General features: G+C 44.0%; 1 protein-coding gene across 1 annotated transcript in view; it reads left to right on the top strand.

The window, feature by feature from the left end:
- PLPP3 (phospholipid phosphatase 3) overlaps positions 1 to 22,406 on the top strand; it is a 99,802-nt gene extending 77,396 nt beyond the window's left edge. The window contains exons 5-6 of the mRNA XM_004368984.1: positions 4,517 to 4,693; positions 22,163 to 22,406. Coding sequence (XP_004369041.1) covers positions 4,517 to 4,693; positions 22,163 to 22,288 — 303 coding nt within the window. The 3' untranslated portion in view covers positions 22,289 to 22,406. The remainder of the gene's footprint in view (positions 1 to 4,516; positions 4,694 to 22,162) is intronic.
- Positions 22,407 to 23,498: the final 1,092 nt, after the last annotated feature.

Genomic DNA, 23,498 nt, shown 5'->3' with positions numbered 1-23,498 from the left:
TGTCAGTGGAGGCTTGTGTGTTGCTGTAATGCTGAACAGATTTCAGCAGAGCTTCCAGACTAAGAAGGACTAGAAAGAAAGGCCTGATCTACTTCTCAAAATCAGCCAAAGAAAACCGTATGGGTCACAGTGGTCTGATCTGCAACCCATGATGGGGATGCGGTAAGACCGGGCAGCATTTTCTTCTGTTGTGCATGGGGTCCCCATGAGTCAGGGGCTGACTTGACGACAGCTAACAACAACCTCAGAGCACTCCAGAATGTACCTGCTGATCAGAGTGAGGCCCAGCTGTGGAAGTGTGTGACTTCAAACATCCTTCACTTTACAACAACAAAAAAAAACCCTCCATTCTGGTGTGGAGTGGCTCACGTCAATGGGGTTATACTCTGGCGAAATCCAGTCTATTTAAGTTAGATTGCTGTGGGATGGGGAGGGAGTTATCAGATCCTTTGATCAATCTCAAAGCCTGTTGCCACCAGCTTACTTCTCAAATCTGACTGGTGGAAGGTGGTTGTGCAACCTTTTCTGTTAGTAATTTACTTATTTTGGTGAAATCAACAAAGTCATTGAGTAAATCTCATTTATCAAGGCAAAAGGGTAACCTCAGTTGCTGGAGTGTGTTGAATGCCTGTTTCATGCCGGGAAGAGTACTTGGCATATTGTCTCATTTGATCCTGTTAGCACTGAGAAGGAGATAACTGTCATCTCTGTTTTAAAGCCTTAGAGGGCTTAAGTAACTTGCTAAAGTTACACACAGTTAGTAAGTGGTAGAGCCAAGACTGGAATCAGGGCTGTCTCACCTCAAAATACACTTTACTATTTCACAGCTTCCCCTGAAGCACCATCTATAGACACCAGGATCAACCCCGGTTCTTGAGGCATTCCTCAGTAAATGTGTTAGTCACTGATGCACATAGGGGAACAGGCTTCTCTCTGGTGACTGCAGTCCCTTGTCTGACTGCTTCCCAACTGAATTATTTTCCCATGGCCCCCTACTCCTTTCTCATTCATAAGCACTCCCTTCCTGAAGCTATTCTGATGACTGCTCTCTTCCTCCCTCCTCAAGTTCCTCTCATGTATTTATTTTCTTCTTTTATTAAGCTCTAGCCTTACGTATCTGAGTCATTGGAAGGGGAGATGTGTGCCTCGTCCGGTTGGAAACCCACCCTTCCTCTGCCCCACCCTGATTCCCAAGGCCCTTGACCTAAAGTCTACTTGCATGGGCTGTGTGGGGTGGGGGGAAGGGTTGGGTTTTGAAAAGTCATTTTCTGAGGACCTGCACCTTTTTCAGTGAAGGAAATAAAAAAAAAAAAATCTTGGGGCTGTTGGGCTTATTAAAGAAAAGTGGCTAGAGAATGAAATCATCTATTTAGTGAGCAAGGTGCCCTTGGTGGCACAAGGGTTAAGTGCTCAGGTGTTAACCAAAAGGCTAGCAGTTCAAGCCCACCCACTGGTTCTGCAGGAGAAAAACCTGGCAATCTGCTTCCATAAAGATTACAGCTAAGAAAACCCTATGGGGCAGTTGTAATCTGTAACACATGGGATTGTTATGAGTTGGAATCAACTCGACGGCATCCAGCAACAACTACAATTTATTGAGTGTGTCAGGCACTTGATCTACGTCATCATTTCTTACCACAGCCCTGGAAGATAGTAGTTTTGAAACCTATTTTGTATATGAGAAAACTGAGGCTCAGTGAGAATTTTCTGATTAAAATGTATGTGATTTCTCTTACCCATCCCACCCCCATCCACTGCCAAGAATAGCTGGAGCAAATCCAGACCATAGTGGGCACATTGCAAATAGAATATTCCCTGTGCCTTGATCTCGCCATTGTCCTAAAGACTCTGCTGAGTAGGAGCTGGACCAGCATCATCCCCATCCCTGCTCCCAAAATAAAGGGATCTTTTGATTCATGATGGCAGCCTTCCCACTTGCTGGGTGATTTCAGCAGAAATGAGGAGTCGTCTCTGGCCTAAACTTTGGCTTTTCTGTGACTTTAAAATTGCCTGTAGTGACCCAGGCTTGCCTAGAGCCCTTGAAAAGCAACCACATTATTTTTTATGATACTGTGTGCCTTGCTTAAAACTATTTAGCTTCTCACGATTGCTTTCAGCAGCATTTCCCAGTCATGATTCAATAAGTAGGTGTTCTATAAAAAAATAATGATTTAAGGTCAAGTAAGTCTTTTTCTACAGAACTTCTCAGAGCCTTTAATCATCTTATAAGCATTGTAAATGACTAAAATAAGGGTTTACTATATTTACCAATCTTTTTTTACTGAAAGACTCTTAGTATTCCATGGAGTATGGTTTAGGAAACGCTGGCCTACTGAATAAAGGCCAAGTTCTTTAGTCTGGCATCCAAGGGCCTTCATAATCTAGCCCCTGCTTGCCTCTCCAGCCCTTTTTCTCAGCACCTCCTCATACACCCCCTTCTCCAGCTTGTTCTTGGGAACTTTGATTGCTGGCCTCTATGCCATGGCTGTGCCTGCAGTACACACCCCTCACTACTGTCCTCTTAACTCCCAGCAAACACCTATTCATACTTACTAGTTTTCATGTATTCCCCGACTATATGCTCCATGGGCAGGGATTACAACTTGTCATTTTTGTGCCCTTAGTACCCACCAGAATACCTGCCTTCTTTTTGTTTTTGCTTTTCCCGGCTAGTTCCACAGGTTTGGTCTTTTAGATTATCTCTATAATAATTGTTTTTTCAAATTTTTCCTCCACATCTTTGGAGAATGTTCATGGAAATCTTATTGAATTTACATATCAACTTTTAATTTATAAATTGGGTGTTCTTGTAAATAAAAATTCTAGGTCTGTATTTATTTAAATTGTCCCTTACGTCCCATATTTTGTAAAAGCCCTGTGCAGATCTTGGTAAATTAATTACTGTTTATTTAATCATCTTATTATTATGAGGATTTTATTTCTCCTTTTAGATTTTTAACTAATTATTTGTGTATGAGAAAGGTATTGATTTTTACCACTCATGTGTTGGCCGACCACATCAATGCAGTCTCTTATTTTTTTTCCATTTGTAACTCTTAGGTTTTCCAATCACACATTCATACAATTTCAGAACGGTTATAAAGTTGCCTGACTTTACTGAGATAGTTTCCTAAGTAGTTGATTCAGTTCTGTAGGCTGACCCTGCACAGCCGAGAGTGAGTGACTTGGGGATCTTCCACTCTTCTTGTGTCCTCAAGACCGACCACTTGCTCTTCCCTGACCACCAAAAGGAAGGTGTCCATTTGTCACAGGAAGGGCAAAGTCACGCCTTTGCCACTGTCCCAAGTCTATCTTTAGGCCATCAGACCCCTCCCCTCTGCTCCTTTCCCCTTTCGCCTGGCCTCTCTGAGTGCTTTGATTTGTAGTCGGAAGTTCCCCTTGTCCTGTTGCCTCTTCCCTCTCATTCCCCAAGTTCCCACAGGAACCTGGGAAGTAGGTTGTGCCCAGAGGTTAGAACGGAAACTGCAGCAAGATAACTTCAAGGGGACAATGCCCAGTTGACGTCATTTCAACTTCTTTGCTTCAGCCGGGGGTGTTTTGCTGGTTTTTTTTCCCCGATTTTCTTCAGGTTAATCTTCTTCCCCACCCAATTCAGTGTCTGTGCCAACCTTTATTTGAAAGTTCTCTGGCATTGTCTGTTGGTTTATGTTTCCTTATATTCTTATTCAAAATCCATAGATCTGTAGTGGTGATGTAGGAATTAGTTCTTTGATGGAATCGCTTTCCTTTGAAGCAGAAGCATCCCTTTCTGAGTGTTGTGATAACCACCCTTTACATTTGTGTCACATATTTGATTTCCATGGCAGTTCTGAGAGGCAGGTAGTGTAGAGATTGTACACCTGTAATCCATAGGAAAAAAACACACGACTGGGTTAAGGGAGTTGTCATCCATTATAAAAAAGAAACATTTTTTAACCCTGGTTACTTTTCTTGAATTAGAGTTTACATCAAGAAACTCTAATTTATTAAGTGCTTACTATTTGCCAGATGGTGTCCCTGGGTGGGGCAAAGGGTTAACGCACTCAGCTGCTAACTGGAAGGTTGGAGGTTCCAGTCTACCCAGAAGTGCTTTGGAAGAAAGTCTTGGCAATCTATTTCCAAAGAATCAGCCATTGAAAACTCTACAGAGCACAGTTCTGCTGTGAGTCACATGGAGTCATCATGAGTTGGAAATGACTCCATGGCAATGGTTTTTTTTTTTTTTTAATTGTGCTGAACAGGTTGCTAAGGCCATTCAAATGTATTATCATGCTTGACCCTCCCTAGGTGGTAAGCTCTATTTTTCTTATTTTTTAGTACGAGAACTAAGGCTTAGAGTTTAAATAACTGGCCTGAGGTCATGTCCAAGTTGGATGCTCCTTCTGTAGCATACCACCAAGGTCTCAATTGTTCCATTTCGCAGAAATGTAGTGTATGGACCAGGTCCAGTCTGGTGTTATAATGCAAGTGAACCGGATGTCACTTAGTCTGTGCTCCTTTTTTCTCCTCCCTCCAGCTGTACCTGCAGGCCCGCTTTACTTGGCGAGGTGCCCGCCTGCTCCGGCCCCTCCTGCAGTTCACCTTGCTCATGATGGCCTTCTACACGGGACTGTCACGTGTCTCTGACCACAAGCACCATCCCGGTGATGTCCTGGCAGGATTTGCTCAAGGAGCCCTGGTGGCCTGCTGCATAGTAAGTAGCATCTTGTCCTTGGTTTGCAAGCCCAGGCCTAGACTGCTTGCTTGTTAAATGTTTCCAGCTCAGTTAGTAGAGCCAGAGAGCACTCAGGCCTGTTCTCTGCTTGACCTCTGAAGAGTCACCCATTCCAGGGCCTCTTCAGTACAATGAAAATAATTCCTGCTTATTTCCATATGTGACTTTTAATCAAGCATGATCTGTAAATCCTCTCCTCACCAACATAGATGGTTCATGGACTCATGAATTGTTGGAATTACAAGGGATCTTAGATATTGAGTTTTAATCAGACCTGGTGTGTAAATCCTCTTCTCCCTCAACATAGATGGTTCAGGGACTCATGAATTGTTGGAATTACAAGGGATCTTAGATATTGAGTTTTAATCAGACATGATCTGCAAATCCTCTTCTCCACTGACATAAATGGTTCATGGACTCATAGATTGTTGAAATTGGAACGGATCTTAGACATTGTCCAACTCCCGCGTTTTATAGATGAGGAAATGTAGGGTGAGAGAGGGGAAGAAACTTGCTCAGGTCACATGGCACGTTAGCAGCAGAGCCCTGACCTTCTGACTCATCTGGTGCTCACGTGCTGCTTTGACAGACACTTACTATAGAGTAGAACTTCCCAGCTTCTTGCAGAACATCCACCTTCCCCTTTGTGACCTTCAGGGTATCTTGGTTAGACCCTAAACTTGGTACTGAGTGGAGAAGAGGGCCTTGCTGCAGGCTCAGGGCCTTGCACCGCAGGTCACAGAGCTCCCTAGAGAGGGGACTTGAGATGGGCTGCGTTCTAGTGTGCACCAAACGGATGGGCTGCCCTTTTCACAAGCTTTATCCCTGACTCCCCGTGAGAGTGAGGTGTAAGGCATTTCTAATTCCTCAGTCACCTCTGCTTTCTAAAACTTTTGAGGGTCTTATTCAGCAAACACAACTGAACACCTCCTCTGATATTGTCCAGGCCTGGGCCCTACTCAGAGGAGCTCTCAGCCCCCCAGATATCCCAGAATACAATGACTGGATGTTTAAGCGCCACACCTGTCGGTTGTATTGTTGCTAGTATAATTCTTGCTCATTAGCTGTAAGAATGGTGAACAATAGAGAGCTCTCAACCAGCTCCTTGTCCTAGTTCTGATTTCTAAGGCTGGCTACAGCCATGTCTCCCTATAGCAACCTCTCCCCACTTGCCTTTCTCTTAACACCGATCATTCTCTAATAAGATAGCTTATGTGTGTCTCCTTTTCGACTGTAAGTGTCTCCGGAGCAGGGAACATGTTATTCTCTCTGTCTCACCAAGGCCTCTTAGAGATCCTAGCTCAGAGTAAGTAAATGCTCGCTTAATAAACAAAAACCTAGAATCAGTGAGTTGATCAAAGCTTTGTTGGGAACGCTATAGGGAACATTGTCTTAAAGGTATGGGGATGGATAAGGCACGTCCTTGCTCTCAAGCAAATCCCAGTCTAGCTGCTTACACAGACAGGAGGCAGCACCCTGGGCCCTAGTAGCGGCGTAGGGTGTGTCAATGGGCAGGCAAGGGCAGCGTCCTGTGGTCAAGAAGAAGGAAGAGAAGTTGAGGGATCAGAATGGGCACCACAGAAAAAAGTAGCATCTGAACTGCTTGTCAGCCTGGGCATGGGAATCCAAGCCTAAGGGACTAGCTTTCTTGATGGCTTTGGTCATTTCTTTCTTCCTTCCTTTTTTTTTTTTTTTTAAATCAAGGCCAGAAAAGAAAAAAGTTGGAGGAGCAAACTGTTAATGAGAGCAGCTGTCACTGACCAGCTTATTCCTGGTGCCTGGCCCTTTAATGCATAGTGACAGTGGGGGATGGGAGTTTGCAGTAAAGGGTAACCCTTAGCTGACTTGGCCCTTGGAGCTTTGCTCTCAGCAGGAGGGTGGCCCTCAGGGCCTGCGGTTGTGTTTCCTTCTTGGCGCCACTGCCCTAATTGGAGTCTCCTGTACCCTCAATTAAAAAAATTAAAAGGTGGGAGATCCTACGTAGCCTTCCTCTCTTTTATATCCTAGAGCCCTGGTGGTATGCAATCGGCGAAGTATCCGGGAGGACAAAGGCTTCATTTCCAAAAGGGAACTGAGGGTCTGACTTTTATCCTGTTTGGCTCTGGCCAACCATAGCACAAGATAAGAATTTGGTTCTAGCATTTGTAAAGCACCTACTGTCTTCAGGCACTGTTCTAGATACTTCACCCATTATCTCCTTTTAGCCACATAAAGCCATTTTGCTATAGCCATTTTACAGATGAGGTAGCTGAGGCTCAGAGATGACTCCAGTCATCCAAGGTCAAAGGGCTAGTAGATAGCAGCTGCTCCCAAGCTTTGCACTCTGCACTTGGCAAAGAGGAAAAATCACTAAAGCTGAAGCCCAGCCAGAGTTAACCTGAGGCATAAGCAGCACACGTAGCTGCTTAGAGTATAATTTAAGGGCGTCACGGGGTCCTTCCCATCCCTCTGGGCTGAGACAGTCATTTCTTTGAGTTTGAAAGCCTGTTATATAATGTGAAGATGGTTTGGAGTGGGGTAATAAATACTTTCCCCTGTCTTTTGCTTACTCAGCTGTGCACACGTGAGGACAGGGACTCTATCGTGCTCATCATTTACCCTCCAGTGTCTAACACCCAGCCTGGCACACAGTAAGAGCTCATGGTCCCAGTTGACTTTGACTCCCAGCACTGAGTGATCTGTGTCATCTAAGCCATCTGAGAAGGCCAGGGGGAGAAAGTGGCTGGAAGCTGTGGCTGATCAGTGTAAGAGACTCGGAATGCTCAGTGTGGAGAAAAGAAGGCAGTGTGATTCCTTTCCCATCCTAAGATACGAGGATTTTGTGGTTCTAGTTTTGATTGTGAGGGAGACAGAAGCAATGCCCAGGTCCCTGGATTGAGCTAGAGATGAGCAGGTCCCTGAGGAGACCTAGGGAACCAAGGGGCCATTATGGGACATGGGGTGCCCGGAGAGGGGGAACTGTGAGGAGAATGAAGGGCATCTGCCTCACAGGTTTTGCAGCTTTACCCCGGATTTTCCCTGAGTTATGCACTGTAGCTGTCTGCAGCCCAGGCAAGAGCCCGTGGCCTCTGCTCTGGTTGTGCCATATAACAGAACTTTCTGCCAAGGGTCAAGGCTGGCTGCCCCAGTAAATCCCAGGGCACAAAGCCAAGCTTTCTTCCCACCTGGGAATGTGGCTATACTGAATGGTTCTGGAAACACAGAGGTATCTCCTGGGGTTAAGAGGACCAAGAAAGAGGCAGTGCAGTATGGCGTATACCCGAGAAACCTGGAATCCTTTCCTACTCTGTCAGGTGACCTTTAAGCCAAGCCTCTGTGGACTCCCCATTAACTTCACAAAGAAGTCATCGTTGCTAATGAGGGCTCACTGCATACTAGCCACAGTGTTTACATTTTGCACAGATATCTTCTTGAGTCCCCCGAAAATCCTATGTTGAAATTCCATTATTGTCCTCCTTTTAAGAGATAAGGAAATAGAAGTTAAGAAGGTCACGCATAGAGAAGGTAGAGAAGGCAGTTGACCCCAAGCATCCATCAGGCAGCAAGGACTGCAAGACCACGCTTCTTTTAAGCACCTCATCTATTGACTCCTCTCCATGCCTCTCACTTCCTGGCACACCAAGCTTCTCCATATTTTCCCAGCACCCTGAGCTCTTATCTTGGAAAGCTATTCGCCTTCTCTGCCTGGTTCATTTAACGGAGCATGGTTCCCAAGTCGTCTCACCTCAGGTGAAACCTTCTGGATTAGTATCCTGTGGTTGCTGTTACAAATTACCACAAATTTTAGAGGCTTAAAGAAACACAGATTTATTTTCTTCCAGTTCTGGAGGTCAGGAGTCCAAAATGGGTCTCAGTAGACTAAAATAAAGGTGTTGGCAGGGCTGTGTTCCTTCTGGAGATTCTAGGGAAGAATCTTCGCCTTTTCCAGCCCCTAGAGATCATCTAGAGCCCCTGCGTGGGGCAAACATTTAAGTGCTTGACTGCTAGCTATAGGGTTGGTGGTTCGAACCCACCCAGAGATGCCTCAGAAGACAGCCCTGGTGATCTGCTTCCAAAAGGTCACAGTCTTGAAAACCTTATGGAGCAGTTCTACTCTGCACACATGGGGTCAGCATGAGTCAGGATTGACTCTAAAGCAATTAACAAGAGATCATCTACACTCCTTGGCTTGTGGCCCCTTCCTCCATCTTTAAAGCCAGTAGGGTAGCATCTTTAAATCTCTCCCTTTCTTTGGCCTCTGCTTCCTTTGTCACATCTCTGTCTGTGAGTCTGACCTCCTGCCTCCCTGTTATAAAGACCCTTGTGATTACATTGAGGCCACATAGATAATCCAGTTATAATCTCCCCCATCTCATGGTCCTTAACTTAATCACATCTACAAAGTTTTTTGTTATGTAAAGTAACATATTCACATGTTCCAAGGATTAGGATGTGGACATCTTTGGGGGCAGAGGGGCATTGTTCAGCCTACCATACCTTCTCAGTCTCTGAAGACAGAATTGCCTAACTTTGTTCTAGTGCCACTGTGGCCCTCTGCACTTTCTTCCACCCACAGCGTCTGGCCTATTCTATCGTAATTGCCTGCTCATATGTTTGTCTGCCCAGCTAGATGGTAGGTGCCGTAATAGCATAATCTATAGCTTAACCTTCTGGTTAGCCATTCCCAGTGCCTGGTACATCAGCTGACACACAGTAGGTGCTTGATAACCATTGCTTAAGTAATAAATGATGAATTAGCTTGTGACCTCAGGTGAGACACTTCCCCTCTGAGCCCAGTTTCCTCATCTGTGACATGATCTTGGAGGCCCTGTAACTCCGTGACCTTCTCCCACAGAGATTCTGTGGCACAGCTGATTTTGTAGTAGCTAAGCTGGACCTGCCTTCTCAGATGGGCTGTCTCCCTGCAATGCATGTGAAGGTGCCCTTTATTTGAAGATCACAACATGAACCCCAGTGGGTACAGTGCACGATTCTAGAAAGTAGGTTCAGACACTGCAGAGCCTTGGGCAACAGGCTGTGACAGCCAAATACTTTTACCTGGGTCCACTGAGGGGAGGTCCTGTCACAGCAAGCAGACTTGTCTAGACAAAAAGCACAGGCCAAACTGGAGTGGGTCCGATTTCCTTCCTCATTGCTCACTAGTTGAACCTTTTCCAGAAAGGGAAGACAATGGAACCCAGCACAGACAGATTGCATACACAGCGTCGTAGACTCAACACAGAGGTACAGACACCTGGGGTCATATAGGCCTGCACATGGAGGTGTACACCTTCACTCATGCGGACAGAAGCACACACACAAACACACACACACACACAAAGCCACAGCCCAGATAGAGGTGAATGGACAGACAGTCGTACCCAGGTACATAGACACTCATTTATTCACTCTCTGTCTCAGCAGCACTCAGAACCACAGACAGAGACAGATGCAAACACAGGTAGATACTGACCCTCACAGTCTCCTTCCCACCTCCACACACATACAGTCGCCCCGACCAAAGTCAGGAACTCTACAGTCAAGCACACCATACCCCCCACTGGACTAACCCAGGGCCTTGGATGAAGGGACAGACATCATTTCCTGTCCGGTGACAACCTGCATATCTGGTCACCTCCTCCCTGACCCCTCTAACAGATGGCAAATTATGGGGCCCTGGGAGGGGTCAGGGGAGGGCCAGGCTGCCATTGCTGTGGGCTCAGCAAAGGAAGCAGCTGCTGGTGAATTTCATAAACATACAGCGGAGCCCTTCCTGGTCTTCCTTTCCCCGGGGTGTGCCTCAGCTAGCGGTGGCTCTTTTTTGTGCAGCAGTCTCACTCCAGGATGTAGGGAAGGGTGAGGGAATTCTTTGTCTCTGCCCCTGGGAGGTGACCTTGGGAAAAGAGACCAGCAAGAATGAGAGTGTGAAGAAGAGTTCAGTGATAGTCAGCTCCTCAGGAGGAAACTGAGGTGCAGAGAGAGAGGGTGTGGCATGCCCAAGGACATACAACAGATCAGTGGAAGAGTAGGAACCGAGTCCCAGTCTCTTGATTCATGACCTTGTACCATCTCGAAAGGGCTAAAACAGTAAACTCCAGACATGTTTGGTCTATGCCAGGAATTTGTAAGATTTCTTCTCTAATGGGGGAGACTCCCATCTATTGCCATTGAATTTATGTCAGTGCTGCACAGGGGAATGGGTGAAATGACTTCCCAAATCTCTCCAGCCTTATGAAAGCCTAGCCCTTTGCCCACTAAGCCCTGGGGCTGAGCCTGCCACTCCAGGCTCCCAGTCCCTGGTGGGCATGGGTGCCAGGAATGGGGATGTGGAAGGGAGAAGGAAGCAAAGGCAGAGATACACCTTGGCTCCCAGTGGATGATGACAGTGTCTTCGCAGTACTCTACAGTTTGCAGAGTGCTTCTTCTTTCTCATTCACTTTATGAGAAGGATGGGGCAGATGATGAGGCAGAGGCCCAGAAGGGACTTCTATTCCTGCCACTGCTAGTTAAGCATTTCGGGCAATTCACTTCACCTCTCTGAGCCTTCTTTTCCTATTCTGTGAAGTGGGAGTGATAATACCTACACGATTTTTGGACCGAGGATTCAGTGAAATAAAAGATGCATAGTGCTTGGCACATGCGGCACATTTAGAATGTGTATTATGTGTTTATTACCATGCTTGGTTTCAAGGATCTGGAGCTACAAAAAAGACTTGGTTATTGCAGTAGCTTTCAAAGACTTGGCCACAATTCATAAGAAGAAATACATTTCACATCATAACCCAGTAGAGGCACATGCATGTAACTGAAACAAATATTCCACAAAATAATGCTTACTGTGTGTGATACATTCTGATATTTTCTATTTAACCTTTAAAAATGCTGGTGGTCACCACCCAGTAAGTTGATTCATAATTTACTAATGGTTTGTGACCTGCAGTTTGAAAAATGTTTACATGTCTAGTGGGAACAGACATGTAAACAAACAAGAGCAATAGAATGGTATAGCAGCCGAGATAGGATTCCCTACTGGGGACAGTGGGGACACTAGAGAGATGATAATTCTTCTCAAGGGTGTTGGACTCGAAAGAATTCCTAGAAGAGGTGGTTCTTGAAAGATCAGTGAACATTTAATATAAGATACAAAAGGTAAGGAAAGAGAGTCCATGCAGAAAGACTAGCATAAACAAAGATATGGAGATGAGTGGGAACATGGTATGTTTTGTGACCCTAGGAATTTAGAACAGAACAACTGGAATTTGTGAAATAATGGGGAACTGAGCTCAATAAACAGTAGCCCTCTTTTCCCTTTCAGCTTCAAAATTGTAGGATTTCTGGGAGTGGTGGCCCCTGCCTTTGTCCAGTCTGTCATCATGGGGTACCACATTCCTGTACTCCAACTCTTGCTGAATAGAGCACCCCATTGTCAGAGCTGTCGGCACTGTGGGTCCTCCTTCCCTGAAGTCTTCCTTCTTGTTAGCCTAGGAGTAGACCTTTCAGTCAGGCTCCTTGGCGGGCACAGATCTTTATTCTTCTTCAGAATTGCCTGCAACTTCCCCTCTCTTGCTCCAACCCCTCCTTTCTTCTTTTCGTGGGATAACTTTCTATAGCAGTGAAGGTCATTAACGATGGTAACTAAGGTAAGATTCGAATAGCCCTTTACAGGTATGAAGTGTTTTCACATTTATTATTGTATGTATGCTTTACAGTAACTATGTGAAAGTAGGTTTTTTTTGGTAACATTTGCAGACAAATGCAGGGCAGATCCATCATCTGAAATCATAAACCTCTTCATTTTATATAAAGTCAAGTAGAGACAAGCGTGTGACTTAGCCTGAGTCCCAGAGCAATAGCAATCTCGGGTAGATCCTGCTGTCTGACTCCTAGGGTGACACTCTTTCCAGCGCATCACGTTCCCTCTCATCCACACCAGGAAATCCCTCAACACAGACAGCTGGCAAATCCCCAGTGCCAAAAGCTGCTGAAAGCCCTTTATTGAGGTCAAAAAGTAATGAATGTAATCGGGTAACTCCCATTTAGTCGAAAGACAGGGCTGCCAAAGACGGCTTTTCTTTAGCCAGCACTTACTATACTCAGGGCATGAGGGTGAGCTAGATTCCAAGGCTTTCTCCCCCTAATCTTTCCTTAATCTGTGAGATCGTCCATTATGGCCTAGCAGGAAGCTGAAAGGAAATCTCAAGGCCTAGGCATACGGGGGTATATGCACAAGGAGCAGTAGACATGGCCTACACTCAAACCTGGAGTGGACTAGATTTAATGAGGGCTGCTATTGCTGGGCTCTGAGCATGGAGATGACTCAACACAATTCCTGCTCTGTAAGGAACATGACATAGCATTTCAAGCATTATGCAATGACTCCTGTGGCCTAGTGCTGTGATAGAAGGCCATTAAAAGTTCAACATGGGTACCAAGCAGGGAGGGTAGGGACAGCTCAAGGGCGCTATCATGATGCCCAGATGACAAAGAAACTGCTCTCAGAGACATGCCAACCTAAGACACACAGCCATTAAATGGCAGACATGGGAGTTGAGTCCATCTGTTTATCACTTTGAACTATTCACGAATGGTTCTCTTAACTTTAGTTTGCATAACAAACACCTCCAGTGTTTCTTAAAATGCAGAGACCAGGCCACACTTCCAGTAGATCTGCGGTGGGCCTAGGAACCTGCTTTTTCAAGACACACCCAGGTGATTTTGAAACAGATGGTCTGAGGACAGCACTTTGAGAAATATTGGAATAGACAGTCTCTTGGTTTTCTTCTGGTTCTAAGATTCTGTAACTCTTCTTTTATACTTATCTGCCCTGCACTATCATCTAAGCTCAGTAGGAGCTTATAAAAATCGTGATGCATAAGGGCGTGATTCCTATCTTCAAGGAGCTCAATTACATAATCTCAGGAGTTGAAACACTCCAGAAACATTTAAAGGACAATTTTGTTGTAATCTGCCCTTGATAGAATGGCCCTCAGAATTTCCTGACTCAGCCGTTTGCAGCAATGGAAGTGGAAAGCTGGCTGCTGACCAGGCCTGTGATTTCTGGCCAGCTTGGTGCCTGGTGAGCCTCAGCCTGGGAGCACCCCAGCAGAGCTGGGCTGTGTGTGTTCCGAGGGCGCTGGCATCCCCAGGGCATGTGAATGTCAGCAAGAAGGCATGGGATCATCTTCCTTTTTTTTCCCACCTAAATTTTATTTGTTTTGTTGTTGTTGTTGAGAATACACACAGCAAAACGTACACCAATTCAGTTACTACATGTACAATTTAGTGACATTGATTACATTCTTTGACTTGTGCCGTCATTGTCACCCTCCCTTTCTGAGTTGTTCCTCCCTCATTAAACGTAAACCCACTGTCCCCTAAGGTTCCTATCTAACCTTTTGAGTTGCTGTTGTCGATTTGATCCCATATCGATAGTTCTTAAAAGAGCATAATGCTAATGCTCAAGGCAGACCTTTTTTTACTAGATAAGCTAAACTATTGATTCTTAAGATGGCTTAAGGTTTAAAGATTATCTCAGGGAACCCTTCATGGCTCCAGAAAGTCTAGTATCCATGAGAATTTGAAATTCTGCTCTGTATTTCCCCTCTTTTGATCAGGATTCTTCTTATGGAATCTTTGATCAAAGTGTTCAGTATTGGTAGCCAGACACCATCCAGTTCTTCTGGTCTTATGGCACAGAAGCCAGTTGTTCATGGAGGCAACTAGCCACATATTCCATATCCTCCTATTTCTGACTCTGCTTCTTTCTCTGTTGCTCCAGGTGAATAGAGACCAATTGTTGTGCCTTGGATGGCGACTTGCAAGCTTTTAAGGCCCTAAGCAGGACACAGCAAACTAGGTGGTAGAACAGAAGCACTAAACATGTTATTAGGCCAATTAACTGGGATGTCCCATGAAACCATACCCCTAAACCTCCAAACCAAGAAACCAGATCCCATGAGGTGTTTGGTTGTATATAAGCAGGCTCAGCTGTACTCTTTTTTTTTTTTTTTTATGTCGTTGTTGTAAATATGTCTATCACACAGCTTTTGCCAATTCAAGTTTTTACAGGTTTTACAAGTTATTGACAGCAATTAAAATAATTGGCTGTGCTCTACCTTTAATCAATGCTATTTTTCCATCACCGTTAACCCCCCTTTGCCCCCTCCTTCCCATCCCTGGTAACCACTAATAAACTTTGGTCTCTATACATTTGCCTTTTCTTATCTTTTTATACAAGTGAAATCATACAATATTTTGTGATTGACTTATTTCAATCAGCATAATGTCTTTAAGCTCCATCCATACTGTAGCATGTATCAAGACTTCGTTTCTCCTACTGGCTGAGTAGTATTCCATTGTATGTTTGTACCACATTTTGTTTATCCATTCATCTGCTGATGGGCATTTTGGTTTTTTCCATCTGTTGGCTATTGTGAATAATGCTGCAGTGAACATTGGCATACAAGTCTCTTTTTGAGTCTCTGCTTTTAACTCTTTCGGGTATATACCTAGGAGGGGAATGCTGGGTCATATGTTAGTTCTATTTTTAGTTTTTTGAGGAACTGCCACACTGTTTTCCACAATGGTTGTACCATTTTGCATTTGCATCAATGGATAAGGGTTCTAATTCCCCACATCCTTGCCAATGTTTGTTATTTTCTGGGTTTTTAAAAATCTTAACCATTCTTAAAAAAAAAAAAAAAAAAAAAAAGACCATTGCCATCAAGTCAATTCTGGACTTACAGCAAACCTGTAGCACAGGGTACAATTGCCCCATAGGGTTTTCAAGGAGCAGCTGGTGGATTCAAGCTAGCCAACCTTTTGATTAGCAGCCAAACTCTCAACCACTGTGCCTCCATTGTGGTTTTTGTTTGGATCTCTCTGATAGCTAATGATGCTGAGCATCTTTTCATGTGTTTGGTGGCCATTTGAATGTCCTCTTTGGTGAAATGTCTATTCAGGGCCTTTGCCTGTTTTATGAATGGATTATTTGTCTTTTTGTTGTTAAGTTGTTGAAGTTTTATATTTATTTTGGTTATTACTTTCTTTTTGGATACATGGTTTCTGAAGATATTCTCCCAATCAGTAGCTTGTCTTTTCACTTTTTTGGTAAAGTCTTTTGATGAACAAAAGTTCTTAATTTTTATGAGGTCTCATTTATTTATTTTGTCTTTTACTGTTTGTACTTTAGTTATTATATTAGATAATCCTTTGCTGAAAGCTAGGCCTGACAGCATTGCCCCTGCTTGTTCTTCTAAGAATGTTACGGTTTTAGTTTTCACATTTAGATCCTTAATCCATTTTGAATTTGTTTTTGTGTATGGTGTGAGGCATGGATCCTGTTTCATTTTTTATTTAAATCTTCTTTAATTTCTTTCAGCAGTACTTTATAGCTTTCATTGTGTAAGTCCTTTGCATCCCTGGTTAGATTTATCCTTAGGTATTTTATTCTCTTCGATGCTACTGTAAATGGAATTGTTTCGCTAATTTCCCTTTCTCATTTCTCATTGCTGGTGTATAGAAACCCAACTGATTTTTGTTTGTTGACCTTGTACCCTGCAGCTTTGCTAAATTCCTCTATTAGCTCTAAAAGTTTTCTTGTGGACTCTTTGGGATTTCCTGTATGTAGGATCATATCATCCATGAACAGAGGTAATTTTACTTCTTCTTTTCCAATCTGGATACCTTTTATTTCTTTTTTTTGTCTTTTTGCTCTGGCTAGGACTTCTGATACAATATTGAATAGAATCGATGAGAGTGGGCACCCTTGACTTGTTCCCAATTTCAAAGGGAAAGCTCTCAGTCTTACTCCATTAAGTATAATGTTGGCTGTTGGCTTTTCATATATGCCCTGAATCATATTGAGGAATTTCATTTGTATGCAAATCTTATTTAGGGTTTTCATCAAGAATTGGGTGTTGGATTTTATCAAATGCTTTTCCTGCATCCGTAGAGTTGATCATGTGGTTCTTTTCCTTTGTTGTATATTTTATTGAGGATTTTTGTGCATCTTCCTTCTTGATTGTGTTGACTCATTCTCCCAAAGTAGCCCTAGAAATGATAGGACTTTTAGAGTAAATCCTATCTGTCCTGTGGGAAAGTTCCGTCAGCACATGTCTTCCTGTACAGGCTTTACATGCTCATTCATAATTTCAATCATTCCCATTTCCCCCCTCTCCTTTTTTTTTTTTTTTTTTTTTGTTTTTCTCTTCTCTTCCTACATAAGGGGTGGGGAGGAGAAGTGACTTTAATTGGCAGCCTGCTTTGCGTTGGTAGGCACTGAGCACACAAGCCAGTCATAATGGCCTCCACTTATTAACCTCTTACAGTGCGCCAGGCACTCTCCTGCCCTTTAGCCATTTGTTATGACATATAAATCCTTAGAGTAACCCTTTGAGGTAGGTATTGTATTACCTATTTAGGTATTTTGCTAAAAATGGCAAAACTTGGATGTAAAGACAAGCCTTTCTTACTCCAAAGAACAAAGATTTTTACCAGTGCTGTATGTGTTGGATCGAGAGTGGGCGGTGGTGATGCAATGGTACTAGAACAAGACTAATAGTCACCATTTATATGGACTCTTCCTTACAGTGAATGAATGGGGTTTCTCCAGACCAAGGTTGCCTTGTTTGTGTGTAGTCTTCCTCTTGAGGGAAAGGCAACATTGTCCTGAATGTTTGAGAAAATCAGATCATTTTACCCTCAGACCATAGAATAACCTGCCGTTCTGAGTCAGGAGGAGGTCAGAATCACTTCCCAAGACACTATCAGAAGGAGCCAAAATATTAGAAGGCAGAGGAAAGTAGAGTTACAATTTTTTCCCCCAGCATATTTACCCAAACTGTGAGAGTTTTATGGTAACAAGTGCAAAGATCGCCAGAGTTAAGAACAGAACTGGAAAGAAAAGCATTACCTCCCCCTAAGCCTCCTGCCCACACATATACACACCATCTCTATCAGCTTCGTTCTATCCTCAACATCTCAAATCCATCTCTTCTTCTTTGTCTCCACAGCATGGCCATAGTTCAGGACTCATCCTCTCCTACACTCTGTAGTAGTGTCCTGCTGGGCTCACTGCCCTCAGGCTCACTGCACCCTTTCCCAACTCCTTCTGTATTCTAAAAGGAGCCCTGGTAGCACAACAATTAAGCGCTTGGCTGCTAATGGACAGGTTGACAGTTGGAAACCCACCCAATGGCTCCGTGGGAGAAAGACCTGGTGATTTGCTCCCATAAAGATTAAATCAAAACCAAAAACCAAACCCGTTGCTGTCGAGTCGATTCTGACTCATATTGACCTTATAGGACAGAGTAGAACTGTCCCATAAAGTTTCCAAGGTAATCTTTACAGAAGCAGACTGCCACATCTTTCTCCCGTGGAGCAGCTGGTGCGTTGAAACCTCCAACCTTTTGGTTAGCACTTAACCACTGCGCCACCAAGCTCCTCCCTGTAAAGATTACAGTGTAGAAAATCCTATGAGGCAGTTCTGCTCTGTTACATGGGGTTGTTATGAGTCAAAATTGACTCGACAGGACCTAACAACAACAGTATCTCTATTCTAGATACCAAGATGATCTTAGTGCAAGTCTTCCCAACATGATGCTTCCCTGCTTCAGCCTTGACAGCGTCTCCTAGAGCCAAGAGGATAAGGTCTGAACTCCTCAGTGTGTCATAGAAGGCTTTTCCGGGTCTGGCCCTGGCCATTCCAGCCTTATCGAATGATCTGCCCTAGCCATACTGAGCTTCTTGGGGTTCCCCGAACATGCTGTACTCGCTCGCTTCTATGCCTGTGCACACGCTGCACCCTCTGCCTGTACCAACATTCCTGGCATTCACCACCTGGCTAACTCCTACTTAGCCTTCAAAGCTAAGCTCCAGTATACCTCCTTTGGGGGAAAGTCTCCTATGGCCCTCTGCCCTTCCCTTCAGTCTGGGTTAGATGCCACATTCTCTGTGGTTCTTTAACATCCTGGCTTTCCTCTATCATGATCCTTAAAGCACTGTATTGTAGTTGTTATTTACCAGGCTCTCTCCCTCACTGGGCTGTGAGCTTCTGGAAAGCAAAGGTCTCCATCTTATGTATATTTATATACATAAATTATATACAGGGCTTGGAACAGAGAAGGTACTCAATAGATATTTACTGGTTGCATTCATTCATTTCTCAAAAAAAAAAAAAAAAGTAATGTATACAATACAAAGAATCAGAGAAATGGAATTGAAGGCAAATGCTCTGGGCAGTGTAACTTAGAACACTCCTTGGCACGTAGGGTATAGAGTTGTTGTTTGCTGAGGCTGTATTTATTGGCTAATGTGTTCTTTCATATAGCAGAGGAGATGTGTGGAGTATGACTGTAGTCTGGGAGTGGGTATGTGCCTGAGACCTAAGATAGCTACTTAATGTGTATGGACCCTTCCTGACCTGGGCCTCTGGGTTTTCTTTCTGGGTGGAGATCATCTTCTGCGGGAAGTAGAACTGCTCCAAGCCAAGAAGGTCTCCCTTTTTCTAGTCCTTTTTGTGTTCTGCTACTCAAGCATTGGGAGGACTGAGCCCTGGTTGAGTCTGACAGGATTGTGTTTTCTGATCCCCAGAAGAAGTGTTTGTGTAACCTCAAGCTACACTGAAAGCAAAATATTGCTTAAAGGGGGATTCTGCTGGCCTGGGCTCAACTTTTCATGTTGCTGCTGGGCTGTGTGCATGTGAGTATATGGTTCCTCCTGAAGTCTGCAAGAGTTTGGTGTGCTGATAAGATTCAAGGCCAAAGCCCTTGCTTCCCAGTAGTTTAGAAATTCAACAACAAGCATTTATTGAGCCCCTGCTATGGGGAAGGCCCAATGCTAAATGTTCTGGGTGATACAGGATGATTAGGGTTAGGACTGTGCCTTCAGGAAGCTTTTTATCTAGGAAGAAAGGCTGACAAGCCAAGTTTTGGTGACTCAAGAGAGTATGGGACACTGGGCCTAGTAATTACTTTGGTGTCCAGAGTATTAGAGACAGAAATGCCTTTTACTGAACTATGTACCAGATGCTGTTTTAGGTCTTCTTAAGTACACTATTGCTTTTAATGTTCATATTATTCTTACCTTGCAGTTAGGAAACTGAAACCCTACTATGCAGTAGATATGAACCCAGAAAGCTACACTGGGAACTAAGCTAGTACATTGAGGTTATAAGTAGCAGGATCTTGGAGAAGGATGTATTTGTTTTGGGGAGGGAGATTCCCTGCTATATATGCCCTCAGCAGAGAGGAAGGAGTCTAGAGAAAGATCTCTAAGAAATAAGGGCAGTAGGAGCCCTTATTTGATGGAACTTGCTGCTAGGCTGGAATGAATGGAGATGAACGCCACTGATGGAGGGATTGACGGAAACCTTTTTCTTGGAGACAAAAATGAAGGAGGAGGGGGGCAGGGGATAATTTTCGGGTAGCGATGAAGACATGATATCTTTTTAGGACAGTAGGAAGTGAGGCCATTGGGGGAGTTCAAAGGAAACATGGACTGGGGGTGGGACTGGAGAAGAGTTAAAAAGCTTAATAAATTTTTTTCACATTTAACTTTGATCATGTTTTTTAGTTTTTCCTTATTCTGGGGGCACTTGCGTACCCTTCTCCTGCCCACTTGTAAAGAGCTCCCAGTGAGAGGAGCCCAAGAGCCTCCTGGCTGGGGCAGGCACAGTCCTTTCCTGACTCGAAGGCACACCTTTCTGTACCAAAATTCTTACTTTTCATGCTTCTTTAGGAAAGAAAGCGAAAAAAAAAAAAGCTTATTTTTTTCCTTTAAAATGCTACATTCAGTGGCACTCAAGCTGTAAGTGGACTTAAAGAAAAACTTACTTCTTTGGGCTAATATTTCACTTATTTATAGTAGCATATAAACAGCCTACCTTTCTTTTCTTTACCCTTTTTTTCCCTTAAAATAATCATTAAACATTTGAGTAGATAATATAAGTAATGGGTACAAAATTCAAAAGGTATAAAGAGTTCTAGTGACAAGTACGCCTTTGTTTCACCTTTGTCTTCCAGCCTCCCAGTTCCCCTTTCCTGGGCTAACCCCATGACCAGTTCCCTACTGTGATTTTTGTGGCCCTTTGTTCATTGCTCTGTTAGTACTGAAGGGACATTGTGGTAGTTGGTTGAACAAATGATCCAGGTCCCTACTGTGTGCAGGTCCTAAACTGTTAAAGCCTCAGTTTTGGTGATGTCTTATGAAGGACTTGATTTTCTTGCCTCTGATGTGACCAGGAAGGAGCCCTTGTGGCACAGTGGTTAAGCACTCAGCTATGGCAGTTTGAACCCGCCAGCAGCTCTGCGAGATAACAGACCTGGTAATGTGCTCCCATAAGGATTTACAGCCTAGGAAACCCAATGGGGCATTCTGCTCTGTCCTGTAGGGTCACTATGAGTCAGACTCAATTAGATGACATACAACAACAATGTGACCACAATGAAGTCCATAGCGTCCACACCATTAGGAAACATTTACCATCTTCAGGACAAATACTTTTCACTTCAGAAATATGTTGGACTCAGGAACTTTGAAAGTGTTTTAGCCACCATTTTGAAACCCAGCCATGTGTTTTCCATAAATTACATGACTGATAGCTGCCGCTTATAGTTATTTAATACAAACTCCTGTTGCTAACTGGCTCAAATGGATTTCTGTGTATTTATTTTTCCACCTAATACAAAGCATACGTGTTTCTTCAGCAGCTCATCAGGTCCTTGAGTCTTTCATCATAAATCCATTGAGCAGGAACTAAGCCTGAGGCATCCTTATACCCTTGCAAATGGGAGTTCAGTAAATGTTTCTCAATGATTTTGAGAAAGACTCAGTGAGATCACATGCCCAGGAGGAGGAAGGCTGGGGAATGAACGATAGGAGATTGTTCATTGACCTTTCCTTGGGTTAGTTGCTGACTCCCTCAGGAACAAGACCCTGGCTTCTTGACCCCCATCAAAACTGTTGGTATCACTGGATTTTCAGGAAAAAGTAGCCACTATCTCTTCCTTATTCTAACTTCTGCTGATAGGAATTCATATTGGCTGACCTTTTTTGGTTACACCCTAGATTCCTTTGTGAGGAAAGGGAAAGTAGCATAGGTAAATGACTGTGACTAATTATGACTTGCTTCCTTTGCTTGGGAACTTACATTTCATTGGTATTCGTTTGTCTTGAGAAATAAGAAGTAAGTAGGGATTGTGGATATGGAACAATGGACTGAGAGTTGGGTTCTAGTCCTACTGCTGCTGTGCAACCTGGGCCATGTCACTGCCCTTCTCTGGGCCTCAGTTTCCCTATCTGTACAACAAAAGTTGGACTACATGATCTACAGCCCTTCCCTATTGAAAGCTCTGTGATTTGGAGCCCTTTTTCCTAAAGCCCATGCTCCTATGATGTTCCCTTTGCCTTTGCATGTCCGCAGTTCCCAGGTATCCATTACTGATCTGGGTCTCTGATTTGTGCTTCTAGGTTTTCTTCGTGTCTGACCTCTTCAAGAGCAAGACGACTCTCTCCCTGCCTCCCCCTGCTATCAGGAAGGAAATCCTCTCGCCTGTGGACATTATTGAGAGGAACAATCACCACAACATGGTGTAGGAGCCACCCACCTCTCAAGCTGTTTTTGTAAAATGACTGCTGACAGCAATTTCTTGCTGCTCTCCAATCTCATCAGACAGTAGAATGTAGGGAAAAAAACTTTTTGCCTGACTGATTTAAAAAAGAAAAAAAAAAAAGTCTTACTTTGTGGCCTTCCAAAATAGGTAGTGTTCACCTATGTGGAAACAACAGCAAACTAACACCAGGTGCCGGAATCCTGGATGTGCAATTGGTTTAAGTGTTCATGTTCTAGTGAACACGGGCTTGTTCTGGAACAAACACTAAAATGGTTTGAGTAGAGTCTGTTGGTCGCCTTTGTGATCTAAGGAATCCCAGGCCTGTGAGAAAAGCGCAAATTCACATTGTAGCACACGATGCCAGAAATAGCACTGAATCAAGAAAATAGCCATGGAGGGGGCTCCCCTCCTGCATCTCTCTGTCCACCCCACTCTATTCTTTACTGTGAGTTTGGTTCAAGAAGTTCGTTTTATTTTATTTTATTTTTTTTAGGTAAAAGGAAAGAGCAAGCTCGCTCAGTCACATTATGCCGAATCCAGATTCCCACTCCTGACACCTTATCACTTCCCGGGCCATCAGGCCAGTAACCACAGTCCCTCACGTTAGTGATTAGGAGACTCTTTGTGGATGAGTGAATTTCACAAATAGCACAATTTCAGAAGACATGGAGGTGCACACCCTCATTTGTCTCCTGTTGACACATCAGCCTGTGATGGTGAAATGGCGATTGCAGGATGCTGATGTTGTATACACCAATCACCGGGCACTTGCACACTCTTTAGAAATGGTTAGATTTCGGTGACTGCCTTCTCCCTTGAAGTCCTTGCTGTGTACCTACCAGGATTTCCTGTGAGGGTTTGGAGATGAGCAAAGGCGTGGTCCACCACCAGCTGAGGGGAAGCAGCCTTCTGCACAAGAGATGAGGGAGTGAAGGAGGCAGAATGAAAAATGAACCACCCTTTTGGCTGCTCAAAGTAGAAGGAGCCAGAGTAGCAGACGGGCTCATACCTGCGAGGCTGCCCTTCAAGATCACGGAGCTGATGGGGGTCCTTGTGGGTGCTTCTCTTGCTAAACTGTGTAAAGCACTATTGTCTTGGGGTTGATCTCTAGGGCAGTTCTTGGTAGGTTCTGCTGGGCAGAACACATGGGTTAAATCTCCGTAGAGAGTTTTCCTCATCCTCTATCCTTAAGT

This window comes from Trichechus manatus, unplaced genomic scaffold (genome assembly GCF_000243295.1).
Source record: "Trichechus manatus latirostris isolate Lorelei unplaced genomic scaffold, TriManLat1.0 scaffold00003, whole genome shotgun sequence".
Lineage (NCBI taxonomy): Eukaryota > Metazoa > Chordata > Mammalia > Sirenia > Trichechidae > Trichechus > Trichechus manatus.
The sequence above is the reverse complement of the archived record's forward strand: the minus strand, read 5'-3'. Positions and strand labels throughout refer to the sequence as shown.